Source organism: Girardinichthys multiradiatus, chromosome 8 (genome assembly GCF_021462225.1).
Source record: "Girardinichthys multiradiatus isolate DD_20200921_A chromosome 8, DD_fGirMul_XY1, whole genome shotgun sequence".
NCBI classification, from domain to species: domain Eukaryota; kingdom Metazoa; phylum Chordata; class Actinopteri; order Cyprinodontiformes; family Goodeidae; genus Girardinichthys; species Girardinichthys multiradiatus.
Genome location: NC_061801.1, coordinates 10,558,873 through 10,581,481, shown reverse-complemented (window position 1 = coordinate 10,581,481; position 22,609 = coordinate 10,558,873). Strand labels below are relative to the sequence as shown.

The 22,609-nt window shown below is 40.8% G+C and overlaps 1 protein-coding gene across 3 annotated transcripts in view; it reads right to left on the bottom strand.

Annotated features, from left to right (window-relative positions):
- The window catches only part of pde8b (phosphodiesterase 8B), an 88,368-nt gene that overhangs the window by 16,720 nt on the left and 49,039 nt on the right, over window positions 1-22,609 (bottom strand). For 2 of the 3 annotated variants that reach the window (XM_047373450.1, XM_047373452.1), the window contains 17 exons: window positions 22,293-22,483; window positions 21,074-21,133; window positions 18,611-18,668; window positions 18,253-18,341; window positions 18,065-18,143; window positions 17,295-17,435; window positions 17,120-17,208; window positions 16,985-17,039; window positions 15,428-15,479; window positions 12,823-12,900; window positions 12,160-12,236; window positions 10,355-10,519; window positions 7,452-7,497; window positions 6,402-6,531; window positions 5,922-6,120; window positions 2,643-2,860; window positions 2,062-2,200 (listed from right to left, as the gene is read on the bottom strand). In XM_047373450.1, the coding sequence (XP_047229406.1) occupies window positions 2,062-2,200; window positions 2,643-2,860; window positions 5,922-6,120; window positions 6,402-6,531; window positions 7,452-7,497; window positions 10,355-10,519; window positions 12,160-12,236; window positions 12,823-12,900; window positions 15,428-15,479; window positions 16,985-17,039; window positions 17,120-17,208; window positions 17,295-17,435; window positions 18,065-18,143; window positions 18,253-18,341; window positions 18,611-18,668; window positions 21,074-21,133; window positions 22,293-22,483 (1,866 nt within the window). The remainder of the gene's footprint in view (window positions 1-2,061; window positions 2,201-2,642; window positions 2,861-5,921; window positions 6,121-6,401; window positions 6,532-7,451; window positions 7,498-10,354; window positions 10,520-12,159; window positions 12,237-12,822; window positions 12,901-15,427; window positions 15,480-16,984; window positions 17,040-17,119; window positions 17,209-17,294; window positions 17,436-18,064; window positions 18,144-18,252; window positions 18,342-18,610; window positions 18,669-21,073; window positions 21,134-22,292; window positions 22,484-22,609) is intronic. The other variant, XM_047373451.1, reaches the window with a different exon arrangement.

Below are 22,609 nucleotides of genomic sequence, written 5' to 3'. Positions count from 1 at the left end.
CCAGTTTCAAGTACCCACAGTCAGTGATGGTCTGGGGTGCCCTGTCAGCTGCTGGTGTTGGTCCACTGTGTTTTATCAAGGGCAGGGTCAATGCAGCTAGCTATCAGGAGATTTTGGAGCACTTCATGCTTCCATCTGCTGAAAAGCTTTATGGAGATGAAGATTTCATTTTTCAGCACGACCTGGCACCTGCTCACAGTGCCAAAACCACTGGTAAATGGTTTACTGACCATGGTATCACTGTGCTCAATTGGCCTGCCAACTCTCCTGACCTGAACCCCATAGAGAATCTGTGGGATATTGTGAAGAGAACGTTGAGAGACTCAAGACCCAACACTCTGGATGAGCTAAAGGCCGCTATCGAAGCATCCTGGGCCTCCATAAGACCTCAGCAGTGCCACAGACTGATTGCCTCCATGCCACGCCGCATTGAAGCAGTCATTTCTGCAAAAGGATTCCCCACCAAGTATTGAGTGCATAACTGTACATGATTATTTGAAGGTTGACGTTTTTTGTATTAAAAACACTTTTCTTTTATTGGTCGGATGAAATATGCTAATTTTGTGAGATAGGAATTTTGGGTTTTCATGAGCTGCATGCCACAATCATCTGTATTAAGACAATAAAAGACCTGAAATATTTCAGTTAGTGTGCAATGAATCTAAAATATATGAATGTTAAATTTTCATCATGACATTATGGAAAATAATGAACTTTATCACAATATGCTAATATTTTGTGAAGGACCTGTAGAATATTGATGATGTATTGCAGATAATTCCAGTTCCCACGGTCCCTGAATGCAACAGCTGGGAATATGTTGTTCAGCCGCTGTGTTGAGCTGTTAGTCATGATTCCGCACCCCCATGATCTGAGGCCCCGCCCCCCACGCCAAAACAGGGCAGAAGTTTAAAGCCGAAAAAATAAAATCTGCAAGTGCAAAAAAAAAACTTGACTCTGAAAAGTAGTTTTGAACTTTTTTTTTCCACATTCACATCTGTTTTTTTTTTTTCAGTTGCAAAACTTTTTTTTCCAGTTTTCACATTTTTGGGGGGGAGGTTCAGAATAATTTTTCAGGTTCAAATGTTTTTCTTTTGAACAAACTTTATGGCCTCAATTTAGCTCCACATTAATTGGAACGTATGTACCTGCCTTTTGTGAAATGCCTTGAGACAACGTGTGTTGTGAATTGGCGCTATATAAATAAACTGAATTGAAATTTAACTGAATTATGAACTATCGATTTTGTGTGATGCAGACTATCAGATAACATGGCAACAATTATTTCAAGCTTAATTTTCAGCTTTTTCTCTTCTGACTCTGTGTGTGCTCACATAAAAGTGATGTTTTTAGGTTTCATTTAGTGCCCTATATACAATTTACACCAATGTTCTGCCTCTTCATTCATAATGGGTGTGAAGAATTATCATTATGGGAACAATGTTCTGACAATTAGGATAGCAGGAATGCAGTGCTGAATCAGAAAAACAGTAACACTAGTATTGTGATCAAATTTGATGATTCTTCAGATAAATTACCAACTTTCTTATAAGATTTGGTTGCATTGAAAGTCTATGTGCATTATTAACTTCTTCCTGCCGGCATTTCAAAGTTTGAGTCTATTTTATCATCTGGGTTTGATCAGGAAAACATTCATTGTTGTTCCATTTCCCAAATGTGAGGACTTAAAACAAGGCTGAACTGGTTTAAGGCGATACTAGTTCATAGGCAACTATGGGGAGCAGTAGAACCATCCAGTGCACTTACATCTGTGTTAAATCTGAATGCTATTTACCTTTTAATTAGGTTTCATGCTATTATCTTTCAGCTTAGAGTCAGATTGGGTCCTTTCTGCTGCTTAGAGCATATTTGGACACCCATCGTAAAAAACAGTAATGTAGCAATTGTCCCAGATGACCTCTGAATGAGTGATGATGATACACATATTACATAGAATTATTCATAGAGTTATCATCAAATTCCTTTTTATATTAAAAAGCCACAATTTCTGGCCCATAGGGGCTATTAGGATATTAGAAAATGATGCCTGTTAAGACTTACACTCATGCTGGTTTCTTCAATGGCAGCCATTGGCTTATTGATACTGTTGACAAACTTGCTGACATGCTCGAAATGCCTGGTCATCTCTGTGGCGAGCACCATGTCGATGATAGCCTGTCGCAGTGTTCGGAACTGATTCCTGACAGCAGTAAGAGTGTGTGGAGAACACAAAATGTGAGGTGAGTCAGTGGTAAGCTCATACACCGAACTAGTATACAGTTAATTGAGAAAGTGTCCATCCACCTTTAACTTTTTCACATTTTGTTGCGTTATGGCAGCGAACTTTAGTATATTTACACACAACGTTCCAGCTTGCCTGCTAATGGTGGTCAGACGGCTCATTGGCGCCGATTATATGATTATATGGCAGCCTCACTTCTGTCAGTGTACCCCAGGTCAGCTGTAGCTACAATGTAGCTTACCACTTTCAGTGTGTGAATGTGTGGATGACTGATTGTGGTGTAATGCACTTTGGGGGTCCTCAGACTAGGTAAAGCGCTATACAAGTGCAGACCATTTACCGTTTACCATTTGTGCAAACCACTGCAGTGCAAACCTCTCAGTTATCCACACCAACTGACCTGTCAATGTTCTTAAAGATGTTGCTCTTGCTGTCATGGATGGTGAGCTGAAAGGCGAGGGCCGCGTGGTGACTTTCCAGTACGGCCGTGTCGTTGTAAAGGATGGCCAGTTCGCTACCCGCGTTACACAGGAAGGAGTTGGTCCTGCCTGGGTGGTCCACGTCATGGACTGTGGCCGCTATCAGTGCTGCCACCTCATCAAGCTGGTCGAGATTGCTCTGAAGAGACAGCAAAGAAGAAACAAAGATGTCAGTAATGGACTGCCCATCTATACATTACTTTATAAATGTGTTAAACAAATTCTGAAATCACCCACTACTTCCTTACATTAACAGTAGTAAATAGGTTTCGGGTTCTTTGGCGTCTTTTTGACAACTTCATCAATTTAGGTACTATAAAGCCAATGTTAGCAAGATAACATTTAGTCTTTTGTTGATGGTGCATGTTTGATGTTACCAGGGGGTTACATCCTTAAAATCTTAATGGTGAAACATGTTGATGGCAGCATCATGCTATGGGGAACTTTTCTACAGCAGGGACAAGGAATCTGGTCTAAGTTAATGAAAAGATGGGTGGATAAATACAGGTCAATCCTGGATGAATACCTGTTAGTGGCTCCAAAAGACTTAAGGCTGCGCTGGACGTTCCTCTTCCAGCAGGACAACAACCCGAAATATATAGCCAGAGCTAAAACAGAATGGTTTGACCCTGTGGGGAGGGGATTCATGGCATTTGTGTTCAGGGGCACATGAATGATATCTCTGTCCTGGTTGGGGGTGGCCCTGTTCATCCAATTCATGTTGGGGTTTTGGTGGGGTGGGAGAATCATGGGGTTGAGATTGGAATTCATTGGGTGGTTGGGACCGTCTTGTCCTAGACTGGCTCTGGCTGGCGGACTTATTTGAACTGGGTGGACATCCCCTTTTTTGTTTATGGCCCCCTCTCTGCATGGGGACTGGAGTTGTTCGGAGCTGGGGTCGGGGCAGGGAGTTGGAGTCTGGGCCAGGGTCATTGGGGTTCGGGTGGTGCTGGTGCTAGTCTGGACTGGTAGCTCAGGTGGTCTGCCTGTCTCCACACCAGAATGAAAGGGACCTCCTGGGTCCGGTTGCCCCTCTAAGGTATTGGTACCTGGACCTGGGATTATACAGTTTGCATTGAGAGTGCGAGTGAGTGTAGGACGTCCATTGTTGTGTGTCTTTATGTTGGGTGTGTGGGTGTTTTTATGTGTATGCATGAAGATGGGAACATGTAATTGTGACTGTGTGGGCCTGTTTTTGTGTCAGGTTGGGTCCTGGGCTCTTCTGGATCATCTTAGGCCCCTCATCAAATGGGGGCCTATTTCCTCCCAGCCACACTCCCTGTCGCTGGCTGGTGTCTCTGCCCACTGGTGTGTTGATGGTTCCCGGTGTCCGGGGCTGGGTGCTCCGGTATGTGTCCGGCTCACTCCAGATTGCTGCTTGGCGGGGCCTGTACCTGGACCCCCTGACTGTCAGCCCTCTACTGGGGGTGGTGTCTCGGGTCTCTGGGTCCATTGCTGGACCTGCTCCTGCACTGCAGCTCCCTGGGGCTTCTGCACTGTGGCTGCTGGGTGGCTCTCCTGTGGCTCTGCTCTTCTCTTCTCTGGTGAGGGTTGTAGTCCCAGCAGTGTTCCGACCAGAGTTCCTGTGTTCTGGAGAGCCTTTGGATGTCTGTAGCTCCGATCTCCTCTGTTTCTGTCTCGGGTCCTAGGGGGCAGATCTGTGGCTCCTCACATCCGCTATTAAATATTCTTATGGAGAAACCTTATATCAGAGGAGTGAAATTCCAGTCCTCGAGGACCGGTGTCCTGTAACCTTTAGATGTGTCCCTCCTTCAGCACGCCTGAATCAAATATTTGGATCATTAGCCATACTCTGGAGAACATGACTGCAAATTGAGGAGGTTATCCAGCCATTTGATTCAGGTATGCTGGACCAGGGACACATATAAAAGTTCCAGGATGTAACAGAAGTTCCAGGCCCTCAAGGATTAGAGTTTGACACCTCTGCACACAACACAAGCGTGCTCACATACACCCACAGGTGTTTGGATTCAGGTGTTTACAGACACACAGATATACAGATATACTTTGTATTGAGCTGTGGTTGCCAGTAAATACTTAGTACCGTGTACTTTTCAGTAACATTGTTGCTGTTATGTATTCGTTTCTGGATGTATAGAAGCAGACCTCTTGGGTCTGCTTCTATACATCGTGTACTCCCTTTATCCTTCTTTCTCTCCTCTATTCTTATCTCCTCTCCCTTTTACCTTTTTGCCTCACCTCTCTTCCTTCCTTGCTTCTCTTTTTCCCTTTTGTTTCGGCCTCCGTTTCAATTGCATTTGAAATAATCCCAAAGCAGTTTCTAATAAAATGTTTGAAATATATCAAGCGGAGCATGAATGTAAAATCTGTTGGGCTTCTTGGTACAATTCTGAGTGCTACTCTGCCGGAAAGGACATGGAGGCAAAAAACCAAAAAAAAAACAGAAGTGGCCCAGTCAAAGAGAATGGTGGTTCTATAAAATACTGACTCAGCGGCTTGAATAAAAATGCAGCCTCCACTTAAGATTTTTCTTTGGGAAAAATGATTTTTCTATCAGTTCAAATTTATGCTCTACTTAATGTTGGTCTAAAAACACATTTTGCTATGTATCTTTTGACATCATCTCATATCACCTATTGCTACGTGTGTTAACTGTACCTTATGCAGAAAAACACTGCTTCTGTCATTCTTTTGAGAACCAAAGGAAAACTAAAATCATCTGCCATGACCCACCTCCACTTGTTAGTAACAAAACTCTGCCAGGAGCAGAAAGTTTACCCAGGGAAGAAATCACAGTTCCCAGCAACTGTTCCCGCCACAACAACACAAAAGGCCAGACATGGTGCTGATCTCTGTAGTCTCCAATAAGTCTAGATTTTTCCTAGAGTTTATTGTTTCCTGAGAGAATTAATTCATGAGGCCAACCAAGTCCAGCCTGAGGGCGGAGGACGATGGTAAATTATGCTGAGTGAGTGGGAGAAAACAAGAGCAAAAGCTGGAAAGCAAGAAGGATCTTGAGACCAAATGCTGGGACCTTTGGTGGATCCACAGCATTTTTAGTTCCTTAGGGAAGTAAGCAAGAAGAAAAAGGGCCATGGGGGAGTCCATGCAGGAAGACAGAACAGTCCTGGGAAGTGTGGCTCTGCAAGTTTTGGTTTGATGTTTGTCTTTAAAAATCAAGCTGTTTTGTCACATCAAGTCTGGCCAGGGTCTCTTACCTTGACTCTCTCCTTGCGGAGGAAGTAGGCTGTAGCATGCAGGACATCTGCAGCGTGTGTGGAGTTGTGGTAGGAGTTGGAAGAGTGATAGTTAGCCTCCATGAGCTGCAGCCAGGAGCGTAGCGTAGCCTCTGAGCAGTTTAGGAAGTCACACACTCCAAAACTGGTGAAAATCTTCAACCCGAGGTAAGTGAGTGGCCTGCAGGGGAGCAAACAATATTGCAGACACGAGTCTAGAAAGTGAAAACTCAGACTGTTTTATGTTTCTGTGTTTCAGCTTCTTTAAGCCTATATTAAAATTGTGTTGTAGGGATAAAAGTATCGTTCCTATAAAACGGTATATGCATATGAAGCCAGGGTGTACTTTATGGGGTTTAGAACATGGAGAGCTGATGGTTTTGCTGTAACTTGGCAAGCTGGTTGTCTGCTGTTTTGTCTAAAGAAAACACGAGTTTCATGTATTATGCAAATAACTGGTACCTTTTATGTGTAGCTGCCTCCAGGTCCAGGATGTTGAACTCCCAGCGCTCCTCATCATTCAGCATCTCGGCGATGGAGGGAGGAACATCCTTCAGTGTGACTGGGATGGCCAGCTGGCTCTGGCTCATATCTAGCAGAGAGACAGAAACACCTCAATATGCCATGGACATACACCCTGAAGGTAACAGGGGATTTTACCATAAGATAGGGAAGCCAGACTCTGGATGGTTGTTTGACAGCTCAGTAATGAATGACTGTTCAAACCTTGTGTGTAGAGAATTGACACATTTGCAAACAATCCCCAGGTCACCTGACCCCCCTCCCCCTACCAGATTTTTATGTTGTTTAGACATAAAGCAATGCTGTCATCAAAATCATGCCACAGGTTTTATTTTCCTCTTACATAGAAAGTGCTCTTGGCCTAGTGCTACTGTAGTTGCTTTGTGACCAGTCCTGTCAGACCCCCAGCTCATCCTGCCCATTCTGATTCTACTGGGAGGGTCTTCCTGTTAAATGGGAGTTACTCCTCTCATCTATCACCGCATGCTTGCTTCAGGCAACAGTTTTTTCTGCAAATATGATTCACTAGCTTCAATCAACATCATATTATTAGCTGAATTTGACTGTATTGTACAATAACTGGATTGAATTGGACTGATCTGAAATAAATTTAGGCCGGAATTATTTTGGGGTAAATAGAAATAAACTGGACCTTTTTTCTGGCCTAAATAAGCTAAAGTGAACAAAATCGAGTACTAAAAAGTACTAAAAGTCTCATTTTGAGCATGCCACTGTGAAAAGAACTGTACTCATGGAGCTACATACAGATATATTGGAAAAAAGTCTCAGAAAATAAGATTTTATTCAAATTTTAGCAAAGCATTTTATAATAGTAATAATAAAAGAATATGAAAGATTACACAATGTGTACAGATTGTAACGCTTGTAATCTGAAGTTTAGTCATAAATCATCACCGCTGCCATTGTTGTGCTTTAATAACAGTTTAAATTCTTTTTGTTTTTGGTGTTTAGTGAAGTTAAGAAACTTACTTTTGCTGAAAACGTATTCATTCCCAGAGAGTCTTCGGAGCCCGTCCTGAAGAGCAGTAAGGAAAAAAAAAACCCAATATCATCTTGTTATCCCAGAAATTATTACGCTTCCTTTATTCTACATTGTTTTTACCAATCATACATTTTTTAACCATAGTACCAGCTAAAGTGACAGTTCAGCTGTAAAACACAATGCTGGCAGTTTGGTCCAAGTGAAAATTAATGAATGTAATAAACAATTATTTAGTGGATCAAATGTACATAATAAAACAGATACAGTATTTGTATCTATGAAGTATTTAAGCTATATAAATTGCCTTGCAAAAATATTCATTCCTCCTAAACTTTTTCAGATTTTGTAATGTAACATGACAACCATAAACTTCAATGTACTTCAGCGGGATTTTATCCGATTCATGTGAAAAGTGTGGCATGCTCTTGTATTCAGCCCAGGTATGTGTCTACCAACTTCGCACATTTAGAGATTAAAGATTTTGCCCATTCTTTGCAGAATAGCTCAGGTCAGACTGGATGAAGAGTAGCTTTGAACATTCATTTTTATATCTTGCCACAAATCCTCAGTTTAATTAAGGTCTGTACACTGACTAGGCCATTTTAACTTACAAATATGCTTTAATCTAAACCATTCCAGTGCAGCTGTGGCTGTATACAGGTCCTTCTCAAAATATTAGCATATTGTGATAAAGTTCATTATTTTCCATAATGTCATGATGAAAATTAAACATTCATATATTTTAGATTTATTGCACACTAACTGAAATATTTCAGGTCTTTTACTGTCTTAATACGGATGATTTTGGCAAACAGCTCATGAAAACCCAAAATTCCTATCTCACAAAATTAGCATATCATTAAAAGGGTCTCTAAACGAGCTATGAACCTAATCATCTGAATCAACGAGTTAACTCTAAACACCTGCAAAAGATTCCTGAGGCCTTTAAAACTCCCAGCCTGGTTCATCACTCAAAACCCCAATCATGGGTAAGACTGCCAACCTGACTGCTGTCCAGAAGGCCACTATTGACACCCTCAAGCAAGAGGGTAAGACACAGAAAGACATTTCTGAACAAATAGGCTGTTCCCAGAGTGCTGTATCAAGGCACCTCAGTGGGAAGTTTGTGGGAAGGAAAAAGTGCTGCAGAAAACGCTGCACAACGAGAAGAGGTGACCGGACCCTGAGGAAGATTGTGGAGAAGGGCCGATTCCAGACCTTGGGGGACCTGCGGAAGCAGTGGACTGAGTCTGGAGAAGAAACATCCAGAGCCACCGTGCACAGGCGTGTGCAGGAAATGGGCTACAGGTGCCGCATTCCCCAGGTCAAGCCACTTTTAAATCAGAAACAGCGGCAGAAGCGCCTGACCTGGGCTGCAGAGAAGCAGCACTGGACTTTTGCTCAGTGGTCCAAAGTACTTTTTTCAGATGAAAGCAAATTCTGCATGTTATTCGGAAATCAATGTGCCAGAGTCTGGAGGAAGACTGGGGAGAAGGAAATGCCAAAATGCCAGAAGTCCAGTGTCAAGTACCCACAGTCAGTGATGGTCTGGGGTGCCGTGTCAGCTGCTGGTGTTGGTCCACTGTGTTTTATCAAGGGCAGGGTCAATGCAGCTAGTTATCAGGAGATTTTGGAGCACTTCATGCTTCCATCTGCTGAAAAGCTTTATGGAGATGAAGATTTCATTTTTCAGCACGACCTGGCACCTGCTCACAGTGCCAAAACCACTGGTAAATGGTTTACTGACCATGGTATCACTGTGCTCAATTGGCCTGCCAACTCTCCTGACCTGAACCCCATAGAGAATCTGTGGGATATTGTGAAGAGAACGTTGAGAGACTCAAGACCCAACACTCTGGATGAGCTAAAGGCCGCTATCGAAGCATTCTGGGCCTCCATAAGACCTCAGCAGTGCCACAGGCTGATTGCCTCCATGCCACGCTGCATTGAAGCAGTCATTTCTGCAAAAGGATTCCCAACCAAGTATTGAGTGCATAACTGTACATGATTATTTGAAGGTTGACGTTTTTTGTATTAAAAACACTTTTCTTTTATTGTTCGGATGAAATATGCTAATTTTGTGAGATAGGAATTTTGGGTTTTCATGAGCTGTATGCCAAAATCATCCGTATTAAGACAGTAAAAGACCTGAAATATTTCAGTTAGTGTGCAATGAATCTAAAATATATGAATGTTAAATTTTCATCACAACATTATGGAAAATAATGAACTTTATCACAATATGCTAATATTTTGAGAAGGACCTGTATTTAGCATTGTTGCTCAAGACCTTTCTTTCTGCTACTCTCTAAAGGCCAGCTTTGTGGTGTGCACATCTAATAGTTCTCCTTTCAACAGATTCTCCCATCTGAGCTGTTTGTCTCTTTTGCTTCCTCTTTGCGGCTTTGTTGATTTATTCTTGCACACAGCGTATCAGTTTAGGTAGATGTCCATGTCTTAGTAGATGTGCAGTTGTGCCACACTCTTCCTGTTTTTGGCTGATAGACTGAATGGAGTCACTGAGATGTTCAAAGCTTGGAATTTTGATGAATAATCCAAACCTGCTTTAAAAGCATTCTTAACTTTATCCCTGACCTGTCTGGTGTGTTCATTGATATTCATGAGGCTGTTTGTTCACTAAGGTTCTCTGACCACAAATGCACGCAAATAAACAAATAAACATCTTTGATGTTTATTTGTAAAAAACCTTTGAAGATCCGATTATCATTTTCCTTCCACTTTACATTAATGCACTACATTGTATTTGCCTATTTCTCAAGTTTGCGGTCATAACGTGAAGAAGTTCAAGGGGTCTTCCTACTTTTGCATGGCACTGTATATAAGACGTTGCTTTAAAAGCTATAAAGGAAACAAGCTAGCTCTTTCTTACACTCATAAGCCCCCCAACCAGGTCACTGGTGTGGGGATCGTCTTCTTTGGAAGCAAGCTGAGGGGAATAGAGCTCTGTGGTCCTCAGGATCTCCAGCACGCGATCCAGAGCCTCAGCTACTGTCACCGGACTGCTCTCCTGGGCTGCGTTGATAATGTTTATTACCTGCAGATGCAGAGGATGGTACAAAGGTCCCTGTTACACACAAACATACCACAGGCCCTCTGCATAACATGCAATAACAGAGTGTTTCTTTGTGCATGTGTCATGGAGATGTGCATGTGATGCACTGCAAATTTCTTCTGGAGCAAAACAGCCGAATAAAGCTATTTCTGAATACATAAGAGCATCACAGGACCTGCAGCAGGAGGCAAAATGAGACAATGTGAAATACTGTTAAATGTGCCACAATGTGATCCATCCCACAGCTTTATTTGGGTAAACCGGTGGGAGATTTGTTCCCTTAGACATTCAATTCAGGATACTGTAACTATAATTAGAATTGTTGCATAATAATGCTACCCTGGCTAAATAATGGTTCTGATGCCCAAAATTAATGTGACATTTATAACCACGATGAGTGTGTATAACCTTCTGACGATAACGGTAAATGCAATAATAGCACAGAAACAAACTTTTCTGCAATTCAATTATTCCTTGATTTCAAATGGTTGTTCATTATTTAAATATGTATAGATGTGAATTAATTAGTTACTGTAAAGTCTGATTAGGGGCATACATGTTCCTTATTACAACCACAAAGCACATATAAGGTCCAAATGCAGTGGGTATAAAAATTCTGGGTTTTTGTGATGTAAATAAATCAGACCATAAAAAAATATAATTTTAGTTTTTCCACCTTTCAAGTGATTTCTATCCGGTACAATTAAACTAAATAGCAAAAACAAAATCTGGTGGTGGTTGCATTATGCTTTGGGGTTTCTTTTCTGCGAACTAAACTAGACTTGAACTGAACAGTTTTAAATACTTAGTCTGTTTTTACCAAAGATCTTCAGCTGTCTGGTACAAAGTTGAAGATGAAGAGGGGTTATATTTTTTAGCATCATAATGATTCCAAGCATACGTCAAAATCAACACAAGAATGACTTCATGAGAGGAAAATTGAGGTTTTAGAATGACCCAGCCAGGGTCCTGACCTGAATCCGACAGGAGATCTGTGGGGTCACCTGAAGACTGCTGTTGACAAGAGATGTCCTCACAATAGATTTGAAAAACTTTGAATGACAAGTTTCCATAGAAGACTAAATGCTTAAAGATGCTTCAACAAAGTTTTAGTTTGTCGGTGTGTGTGTATTAATGCAGTCAGATTGTTGCATTTATTTCATGTCTTTATATTTTTTTACTTGAACTGATTTGTTTTGATTAAATATTAGTGTGTGGAGTTTTTATATCCACTGCCCCCTTTAAACCAGAGGCATCCAAACTTTTTGCCATGATGTTTGTGGTTCTGTTTACTACAAGGATGAATGCAGAAACCTGGTTGATAGTTTTTGTACCCAACATTTTTTTATTCTAACAAGATGTCACTTGTCTGTTATGTACCCTAAAAGATAAAATAGGGTCCATCTACATCAACTACCTGTGACTGCTTTAAAGTGTTGGATGGAAAATAATCTGCTTATCTAACTAGTCTATTAAAGAAAATGTTACACTGTGTGAAGCGTTTCATAAAACAGTGTACACATTCAAAAAATAGTCTAAAAATAAATGTTGCCTCATGATTCAACTAGATATAACTCAGTTCTTCATTCTAGATCAGGAAGATTGTTAAAAAGAAATAGTACCTTCGTGATGGGAGCCTCGATTGTCATTGAATGGATCCTGGCAACAGATGAATATCTCCGGTTCTGTAAACTAGGAGCTGTAATGAAGAAAGCCAAGACTGTTAGTACTGTAAAAACTTGGTCTGCTGGACACATAAAAATAAGGATTAGAGGGTTCTGAAATTGTGAAGACTTACATATAAAAGAAGAAGAATATATATTTACAGTATACATATTTCATTGTTTGACAGCTTAAAGTTTTCTGCACTATGGAGGAGTAATTTAGGGTGACTGACAGGAAATGTTTAAATAAAAAAAAAAAACCTTGGTAGGCAGAGAAGAGGAGAAGCTGCATTCAGGAGAGATATCTGAAAATAGCAGCAGCTGCGTCAAAGAGCGTTGAGGTGTTGGGGGTTGCAGATGTCATCAGCCTACAACATCTCCCTTTAGGATCTCTTCAGCTTCAAGTACCAACCACAACGCCGTCTGACTCACTCTCCGATTTTCCATCTCTAATCACACCCCCTCCCCCCATTCTTTCTTTATTATTCCTCTTTCTATTGTACCCCTTTTGGGTTTAAACTCATTCTGTCCCTTCATTGTTTTCTTCACACAGTGGAACTGATGCAGCTCTATTCAGTAAAACAGGTCCGAAAATAAGAGAAAGCTTCTGAGCAGACCTACCGTCACTGCCACGGGAACCAACCGATCGGGCATCGATTGAATCTTTCCTTCTGTCCCTGTGACGTAGTGAATGGCACCCTGTACATGAAAAAAAAATAAACATTCAATGCACATTATTTATGCTGAGTGGGGATTTTTTTTTTGGTGGGTATAAAGATGCCTTGTTGTTTGTTAAGTTAAAACATCTCCATAAATGCTTGTTGAGATGAAAAAAAAAAAGTAATCTATAAAGTAATTTTCTTTCTAACTCCTGTTTTGAAGGTTAGTTACTCATACTTTATTTCTGCAGTTTCAGATCGTACCTGTGATTCATATACAGGTCCTTCTCAAAATATTAGCATATTGTGATAAAGTTCATTATTTTCCATAATGTCATGATGAAAATTTAACATTCATATATTTTAGATTTATTGCACACTAACTGAAATATTTCAGGTCTTTTATTGCCTTAATACGGATGATTTTGGCATACAGCTCATGAAAACCCAAAATTCCTATCTCACAAAATTAGCATATCATTAAAAGGGTCTCTAAACGAGCTATGAACCTAATCATCTGAATCAACGAGTTAACTCTAAACACCTGCAAAAGATTCCTGAGGCCTTTAAATCTCCCAGCCTGGTTCATCACTCAAAACCCCAATCATGGGTAAGACTGCCGACCTGACTGCTGTCCAGAAGGCCACTATTGACACCCTCAAGCAAGAGGGTAAGACACAGAAAGACATTTCTGAACGAATAGGCTGTTCCCAGAGTGCTGTATCAAGGCACCTCAGTGGGAAGTCTGTGGGAAGGAAAAAGTGTGGCAGAAAACGCTGCACAACGAGAAGAGGTGACCGGACCCTGAGGAAGATTGTGGAGAAGGGCCGATTCCAGACCTTGGGGAACCTGCGGAACCAGTGGACTGAGTCTGGAGTAGAAACATCCAGAGCCACCGTGCCAAGGCGTGTGCAGGAAATGGGCTACAGGGGCCGCATTCCCCAGGTCAAGCCACTTTTGAACCAAAAACAGCGGCAGAAGCGCCTGACCTGGGCTACAGAGAAGCAGCACTGGACTGTTGCTCAGTGGTCCAAAGTACTTTTTTCGGATGAAAGCAAATTCTGCATGTCATTCGGAAATCAAGGTGCCAGAGTCTGGAGGAAGACTGGGGAGAAGGAAATGCCAAAATGCCAGAAGTCCAGTGTCAAGTACCCACAGTCAGTGATGGTCTGGGGTGCCGTGTCAGCTGCTGGTGTTGGTCCACTGTGTTTTATCAAGGGCAGGGTCAATGCAGCTAGCTATCAGGAGATTTTGGAGCACTTCATGCTTCCATCTGCTGAAAAGCTTTATGGAGATGAAGATTTCATTTTTCAGCACGACCTGGCACCTGCTCACAGTGCCAAAACCACTGGTAAATGGTTTACTGACCATGGTATCACTGTGCTCAATTGGCCTGCCAACTCTCCTGACCTGAACCCCATAGAGAATCTGTGGGATATTGTGAAGAGAACGTTGAGAGACTCAAGACCCAACACTCTGGATGAGCTAAAGGCCGCTATCGAAGCATCCTGGGCCTCCATAAGACCTCAGCAGTGCCACAGGCTGATTGCCTCCATGCCACGCCGCATTGACGCAGTCATTTCTGCAAAAGGATTCCCCACCAAGTATTGAGTGCATAACTGTACATGATTATTTGAAGGTTGACGTTTTTTGTATTAAAAACACTTTTCTTTTATTGGTCGGATGAAATATGCTAATTTTGTGAGATAGGAATTTTGGGTTTTCATGAGCTGTATGCCAAAATCACCTGTATTAAGACAATAAAAGACCTGAAATATTTCAGTTAGTGTGCAATGAATCTAAAATATATGAGTGTTAAATTTTCATCATTACATTATAGAAAATAATGAACTTTATCACAATATGCTAATTTTTTGAGAAGGACCTGTATAACTAGAACTCTGAGGGACAAATTTAGAGAGTGTTACAATCTCCTCTTTTTTGGCAGCTGTTTTGCTCCCACTATTTGCTTTGTTTCTGCACAGGATTCACAAAGCAGGTTGCAATAAATACATACAGAAGCAATCCCACCCTTTAAATCCAGTAGAAGAGTGTAAATGTTGTTGTATCAGGTCACAGTTGTTTCACTTGAAATTCTCTACTTAATAATGAACATAATATGTTTTGTGTATTTTAACACCCCAACCCATGTTTTGCAAAGTCGGCTGTACAGCAGGTTACTGTTTTCCCCTTTTCTCCCGACTTTCCTCTAATTTGTCTGCTAAATCTGCACTGTGCAAAACAGCTTTGGATTTTGGGAAGGCCAAGCAATTTGCTCTGCATGTTATTTACATTTACATTTCTTTAAATGCATGTATATGCCTCATTTAAAGGTGGGAAAACACTGTCAGCACAGAGGACCGCTGTTTGCTTAATAAAAGCCACTTTTAGAGCAGGTCTGACTTTGTGTCTAGATTCAGTTAGGGGCTTATTATATTACGGTATATAAAATCTGCAAATGGCTTCATGTATCTGCCCCGGACTGTAATCTAAATGACACTGTTATGTATCAGGTTCGTGACAGGCATCTGTACACATAGACAGGAATCATGACATATGTTAATTACCTGATTGAGTATGGTCAACGCTGCATCTATCTTCCTTGTTTATCTTGAAGACCTGACAGAAAGAAAGCAGGAGATGATCATAGTCAACGTGTGCAGGGGTGCATGTTATATAATGGTTCTAATATATATATATATATATATATATATATACATACATTTTTCCAGCTACTTAGCTATTTTTTTGCCCTTCTACTGCCATCCAAGCAGCTTAACTCAGATTGCTGCTTCTATGTTCAAACTTGTAGCTTACATATGAGGGTGACTGTTTGTACAGTACACTGTGTTTGTCACGGCAAGGTTAGATAGTTATGGATGTGCAGAGCCTCTAATCTGGTTATAGAAGATTTTCCTCACCCAGTGACTCATTGTAGCTTTGCATAGCGCTGACAAATAAACAAGCACAGTTATGTAATGATCGGTGTGTATCTAGTAACATACTGTACAGTATATCAACCAAGTTTTAGGTGTAAAATTTGGAAAATATGTTGCTACCAATAAAGTAACAACATATTTTAAAAGGTAAAAGGAATTATTTGCATACAATTTACAGTTAAATACAGTTTTGAAAAGGGCAAACAGAGACTGTCTAGAAATTAACAGTTCAGGGTATGTGGGAAATTTCTATGCCTTCAAGAACAGGATCAGTCGCTACCATGTCTAAGAATTTTCATTCCCCGAAAGCTGGAATGGTTGTAATTTGGCTTTGGCAGCAGCTGAGTCACCTTGTGTACACACCATGAAACAGAACAATGAGATAAAGGTGCTCTCTGTGCAGTACAGGCTGAGGTATAAATAGCTTTGGCACCTGGTTTCTAGCCTTCGTAGGCCTTAGAGGGAGATCCTGGTGCTTAGCTGTAGCTTAGTATGGTATGACGGTATTGGCCTGTTACTCAGCTGAGAGCAGCAACAATGTGCTCTGCAGTCCTGGATGGTTGTCGGTCTATATTCCCTCAAGTTAATCTTTTCAATTATGACACTTTAGATTTAATTTTCAGTGCAGAGAAAAAGTCTTGGTCCCCTGTATTGTATTTTAGTTTCTTGATTTACTTTTAAATCTTTCAGATCAAAATTGATGTGTTTATATGAAATACAGCTTGAGTAAATAGAAAAAGATTTTTGGGAGTAGTCAGGCCAGGGTATGTCAACATCTAGAAGTAACATCTTTTGTAAACGATGCTTTGTTGCTCTGTCCTTTAATCTTTATTTTAAATCAGTCATATCTAAATACATAAACTTGAAACTTCTAGAACCCTCCTTATCTTTGATTATACTACATATCAAAGAGAATTTGCATTTCCAGACGTTTGTAACCCATTCAAGTGCGTTTGATAGAGTATCAGCCTATGTATAACAAAATTACTTTCTACATCATTGTAACTCTTACTATCTGCAAACCTGAACAAAAAAGGCAGAATAGTGTTGTAATCCAACTTTCCGGTGTATGATTTTGTGCAGAATAATGGAAGATGGCCCAATATAGCAGCTCCAAAGTATAAAATATATTACCGTATAAAAAATGTGTACAACCTAACAGACTGAAAGAAAACATCTAATCACCTGATTATTGTTGTCGGTATTAGCTCGCTTGATGGCTACGAAATGTCGGATTTTTCTGTTGGGAGAAGGTCAGAGATTTTTGAATTTCTTGTTAAGACATGGAAGCTGTTAATGGATTGTGTAAATTTAGCTTACCCTCCTTGGCCAATGACAGGCAATATCTTCACCTGCTGTTGAATGTTGTCGCCTGATTTTTTTCTGGCAAAGTAAATGCCCTGCCATTCCTTTAGACACGACAGAGCAATCAGGCTGGGGAAGACCTCTTCAGTTTACCAACAGAAACGGATTGACAAATGGATCAAAAACTCACTTTGCCTTTTTTGATGCAAGTGTTGATGGTATCAAGCAGATCAGCTCTGTTCTTGTCGCTCTTTGGAAGTTCGGTCAGTTCTTTGCCAATCAACTCCCCCCTGTGGTATCCCATCATCCTCTCAAAGGCAGGGTTCACATACTGGGTTACAACCACAGACAGATTAGAGTCAACTTACCCTTTTAAATGGCCAATAAAATGTCAATAAAACAGGTATTTAAGCTGTGACCACTTAATGCATTGTTGGTTATAAATGACCAATAAAGAGTTAAAAGGTCATATATCAATTATGCCATAAGCATTTATTAAACCATTAATAAGCATCATTAATACAAATAATAGAAGATTAGTTATTAATTAAAGATAACAATATTTCTTTACAAAACTTTACAATAAAAGTCCACTAATAAGTGACTAACAGTTAATAAATCAGTTGTTAAGAAGATTTAAGCACTTAATAAATCAATAATAATAGTTTTAACAATAATAATAAATAGCTAATTAAGTAATACGGACTAAAATGTTTATTTGTACAATTTTTCAACTGAATCCTCCTTATAAATCACTAATAAAGGGTTAATAAAACAGCTATTTACTAAGGGATATGCAGTTAGTAAATTAGTAGGTACCCCTACTAGTAACAAATGCCTAAATATTATTGAATTAATCATATGTTTATAAATTTATTAAATGCCTAAATGGCTCTTAGTTAAGGGATTGTGGAGTTATCTATTTGTGTGTGTGTGTGTGTGTGTGTGTAAACATTCCACCTGGATGATGTGATCCTCACTGGTGATTTCCACAGCCTCCTGGCAGTGCTCTAAAGCAGTGAAGACAGAGTTGCAAGCCCTATGGATGAGTAAAGTTGCTGTGATTCAAAATGAGCCACGATTCTAAACATGCTTCAGACTGCATACACGTTTTCATCTGTACCAGGATCCCATTACGTGTGCCGTACCTGAGTTTGAACTGGCAGCGCACCTCTCCATGTTCGATCTGTATGAGTTCATTATAGCACGCTGACACACTGCTGTTCTCCACAAACCTCTGGAGGCCGACCCAGGTTAAGTGGTGTTTGAAGGAGAGGCAGAGAGAGGGTAGGGAAATGGAATGAGTCAGGATTCGCTCAAGTGCAACTTGTTTAGCAACCACCCACGTCTTTTTCACACAGTTTAACACTACAGGCAACACGACCCGCACTCAGAATGACCGTCATGTTGCCATTTTTGAAAGAAAACTCTTTAGATTTCTGATAAAGTAAGTCCGTGAGTAACTAGTAAAAACCAGATAAAGAGCAGGTAAATGGTTGGACATACTCTGCTAAATCCAGCGCAGAGGAGAGGGAGAACAGATGGTTCCTCTTGGTCAGGGAGTCTATGTATTGACAGAAGATAATCATTACCATCTGCATTTTTTTATTGCATAATTACACAAATAAACACCTAGAGTGGATGGAAAACCATACAGGTCCCAAAAACATTTTTCCTAAGTCCACCTCTAAGCAAACAACAGAAAGACCAAGTAAAGCTAACAGCTTACCTTCAACAGTGTCCATACCTCTTTTTAGTCATTTTGACTCCTTATAGTCACACACTTTAATGAGTTTAATAGTAATTTTTTGTAATAGACCAACATTTCCTGCTTTAAACATTTGCACTACTTTCCCGGTGACCTGTCTGCTGTGTTCCTTGGTCTTCATGATGCTGTTTGTTCACTAATGTTCTCTAACAAACCTCTTGGGCCTTCATAGAACAGCTGGATGTGAATGGAGCTTGACAATACAAGCATGCAAATTCTGTTTACTCATTAGGCAGCTTCTGTTGCCTATTGGTTGTTCCTGATCTTATTTAGGGGTATCAGAGTAAAGGGGGACGAACATAAACGTTGAAACAGTCAGAAAAGTGTTTAAACTTTGAATCATTTTTCCGTCCACTTCTCAAATATGCACTCTTTTGGTCTATTACATAAAATCCAAATAAACTACAGGTCCTTCTCAAAAAAGTAGCATATTGTGATAAAGTTCATTATTTTCCATAATGTCATGATGAAAATTTAACATTCATATATTTTACATTCATTGCACACTAACTGAAATATTTCAGGTCTTTTATTGTCTTAATACGGATGATTTTGGCATACAGCTCATGAAAACCCAAAATTCCTATCTCACAAAATTAGCATATCATTAAAAGGGTCTCTAAACGAGCTATGAACCTAATCATCTGAATCAACGAGTTAACTCTAAACACCTGCAAAAGATTCCTGAGGCCTTTAAAACTCCCAGCCTGGTTCATCACTCAAAACCCCAATCATGGGTAAGACTGCCAACCTGACTGCTGTCCAGAAGGCCACTATTGACACCCTCAAGCAAGAGGGTAAGACACAGAAAGAAATTTCTGAACAAATAGGCTGTTCCCAGAGTGCTGTATCAAGGCACCTCAGTGGGAAGTCTGTGGGAAGGAAAAAGTGTGGCAGAAAACGCTGCCCAACGAGAAGAGGTGACCGGACCCTGAGGAAGATTGTGGAGAAGGGCCGAGTCCAGACCTTGGGGGACCTGCGGAAGCAGTGGACTGAGTCTGGAGTAGAAACATCCAGAGCCACCGTGCACAGGCGTGTGCAGGAAATGGGCTACAGGTGCCGCATTCCCCAGGTCAAGCCACTTTTGAACCAGAAACAGCGGCAGAAGCGCCTGACCTGGGCTACAGAGAAGCAGCACTGGACTGTTGCTCAGTGGTCCAAAGTACTTTTTTCGGATGAAAGCAAATTCTGCATGTCATCCGGAAATCAAGGTGCCAGAGTCTGGAGGAAGACTGGGGAGAAGGAAATGCCAAAATGCCAGAAGTCCAGTGTCAAGTACCCACAGTCAGTGATGGTCTGGGGTGCCGTGTCAGCTGCTGGTGTTGATCCACTGTGTTTTATCAAGGGCAGGGTCAATGCAGCTAGCTATCAGGAGATTTTGGAGCACTTCATGCTTCCATCTGCTGAAAAGCTTTATGGAGATGAAGATTTCATTTTTCAGCACGACCTGGCACCTGCTCACAGTGCCAAAACCACTGGTAAATGGTTTACTGACCATGGTATCACTGTGCTCAATTGGCCTGCCAACTCTCCTGACCTGAACCCCATAGAGAATCTGTGGGATATTGTGAAGAGAACGTTGAGAGACTCAAGACCCAACACTCTGGATGAGCTAAAGGCCGCTATCGAAGCATCCTGGGCCTCCATAAGACCTCAGCAGTGCCACAGGCTGATTGCCTCCATGCCACGCCGCATTGAAGCAGTCATTTCTGCAAAAGGATTCCCCACCAAGTATTGAGTGCATAACTGTACATGATTATTTGAAGGTTGACGTTTTTTGTATTAAAAACACTTTTCTTTTATTGGTTGGATGAAATATGCTAATTTTGTAAGATAGGAATTTTGGGTTTTCATGAGCTGTATGCCAAAATCATCTGTATTAAGACAATAAAAGACCTGAAATATTTCAGTTAGTGTGCAATGAATCTAAAATATATGAATGTTAAATTTTCATCATTACATTATGGAAAATAATGAACTTTATCACAATATGCTAATATTTTGAGAAGGACCTGTACATTAAAAGTTGTGGTTGTAACAGGAAAATGTGGAAGTGTTCAAGAGGTATGGGGGGTATTTAGAAAGTATTGAGAGAGTGTGTCCAAACGTTTGACTGTTAGTGTATTATAGTAAATTTACCAGATGTCTACGACAGGTACAAAACAATAAAAAAATAATAATATTTTAAAAGTAAAGCTTACTTTTGTGGGACAACAGCAAGAATAACTGTGTTTTCAGAGTGCTTTGTGGCATGGATCATCCTGGAAATGAAATAAAAAAAAATAAAAAACTCAGCTGGAAAATCAACAACACATCATTTAATTCTGATGCTGGGCTTTTGAGAAGTGGCTTGGACAGAGGTGCGGGATAAACATTCGGGCCGAACGAGGGTGATGTCATTGCTGGGGACGAAGGGAAGAACATTTATGTGTTTAACACAGAAACACCAAATGCGGCTTGTGCTTCAGAAGTTTGGACACCAGCCACATAGTTGGCAGAAAGTGTGGGAAAGTGGTCTGGAGGTGGAGAAGCAATGGGTCGACAGTGATGGAGCACAAAAGAAGCAACAGAGGGAATAGATGATGGCAAAAGTCCTCAGGGGAGATAGCGAAAAAAATTATATCAAGGAACGGAGTGATAGAGGCCAGGCACAGCAGCAGCCAGGACTGTGGTAATCAGAGGACAGGGGAGACTAATGGATCAGTGTGTTGGGAAAATTTTGAAAGTACTACAATAAATCACTGGACAAAATACATAGTGGTGAATTTTGCAGCAGATCTTTGGACTGCTCAACACTATCTAACAACAACCGAAGCACATAACTGCAGGACACACATAGGGGTAAAAACAATGACAAAAAGGCTATAATACATTTTTATAAGTGCCAAAAAGGCAAAGAACATCCAGTTTGTGATAGCTCTTTTCACTAATCAGCTGCTCTAGACACGGAACTCACATTAAAGTCAACATGTCCAAAATATTCCTGGAAAGTTCGGCAGGAAGGGGAAACAGCGAAAAATACAGGACTAAAAATATCTTCTGAATATATCCTCATATGCTCATGCATGCCACAAAGCAAGAGGGGACAGAAGCACAAACCAGTATGAACCTAACAGCTGCGAGAGCACTGCGAGTGAAGAAAGAAAACAGTAGAGCTACTCTGCAGCTCTCATGTCAGCAAATAAAGTCTTTCGCTAGTAATTCTGGCTTACTTTAACATGTCTTTCCTTTAGCCTCTTCTAGCTTATGACATTATTATTTTTTGTAATTTCAAAAACTTGTTAAATTTATGCACTGTGCTCTTATATTATATTATATTTCTAGTGCCTCTAGTGAACACCAGATGGCGCCAATGATCAATATCAAGGTATATTTCTATAAATATCATGTTTTCTTCAGTTTATTTGAGTCAAGGCTCACCGGCAGATAGCCTCGGGCTCAAAGTAACGCGAGTGACGTCCGTCAATGACTATTATCTCATGGTGCTTGTCCAGGAAACACTCGACGGCAGACTCGGGCGTCCGTGCGATGTTACACCTGAACCCGGCACGGTCACAGGCCCACCAGAAGGCATCGCTCTGGCTGTCCTCCTTGGCAAACACCAGCAGCACCTGAGAAAAACAAAGGAACCAGGAAGTGGCAGCTTGTTAATAGGGGACACCAGGCTACCACCCCATCGGAATTGCCGAAAAAGTATAGACACAGTAAACAAAATTACAAAATAAAAAGCAATTAGC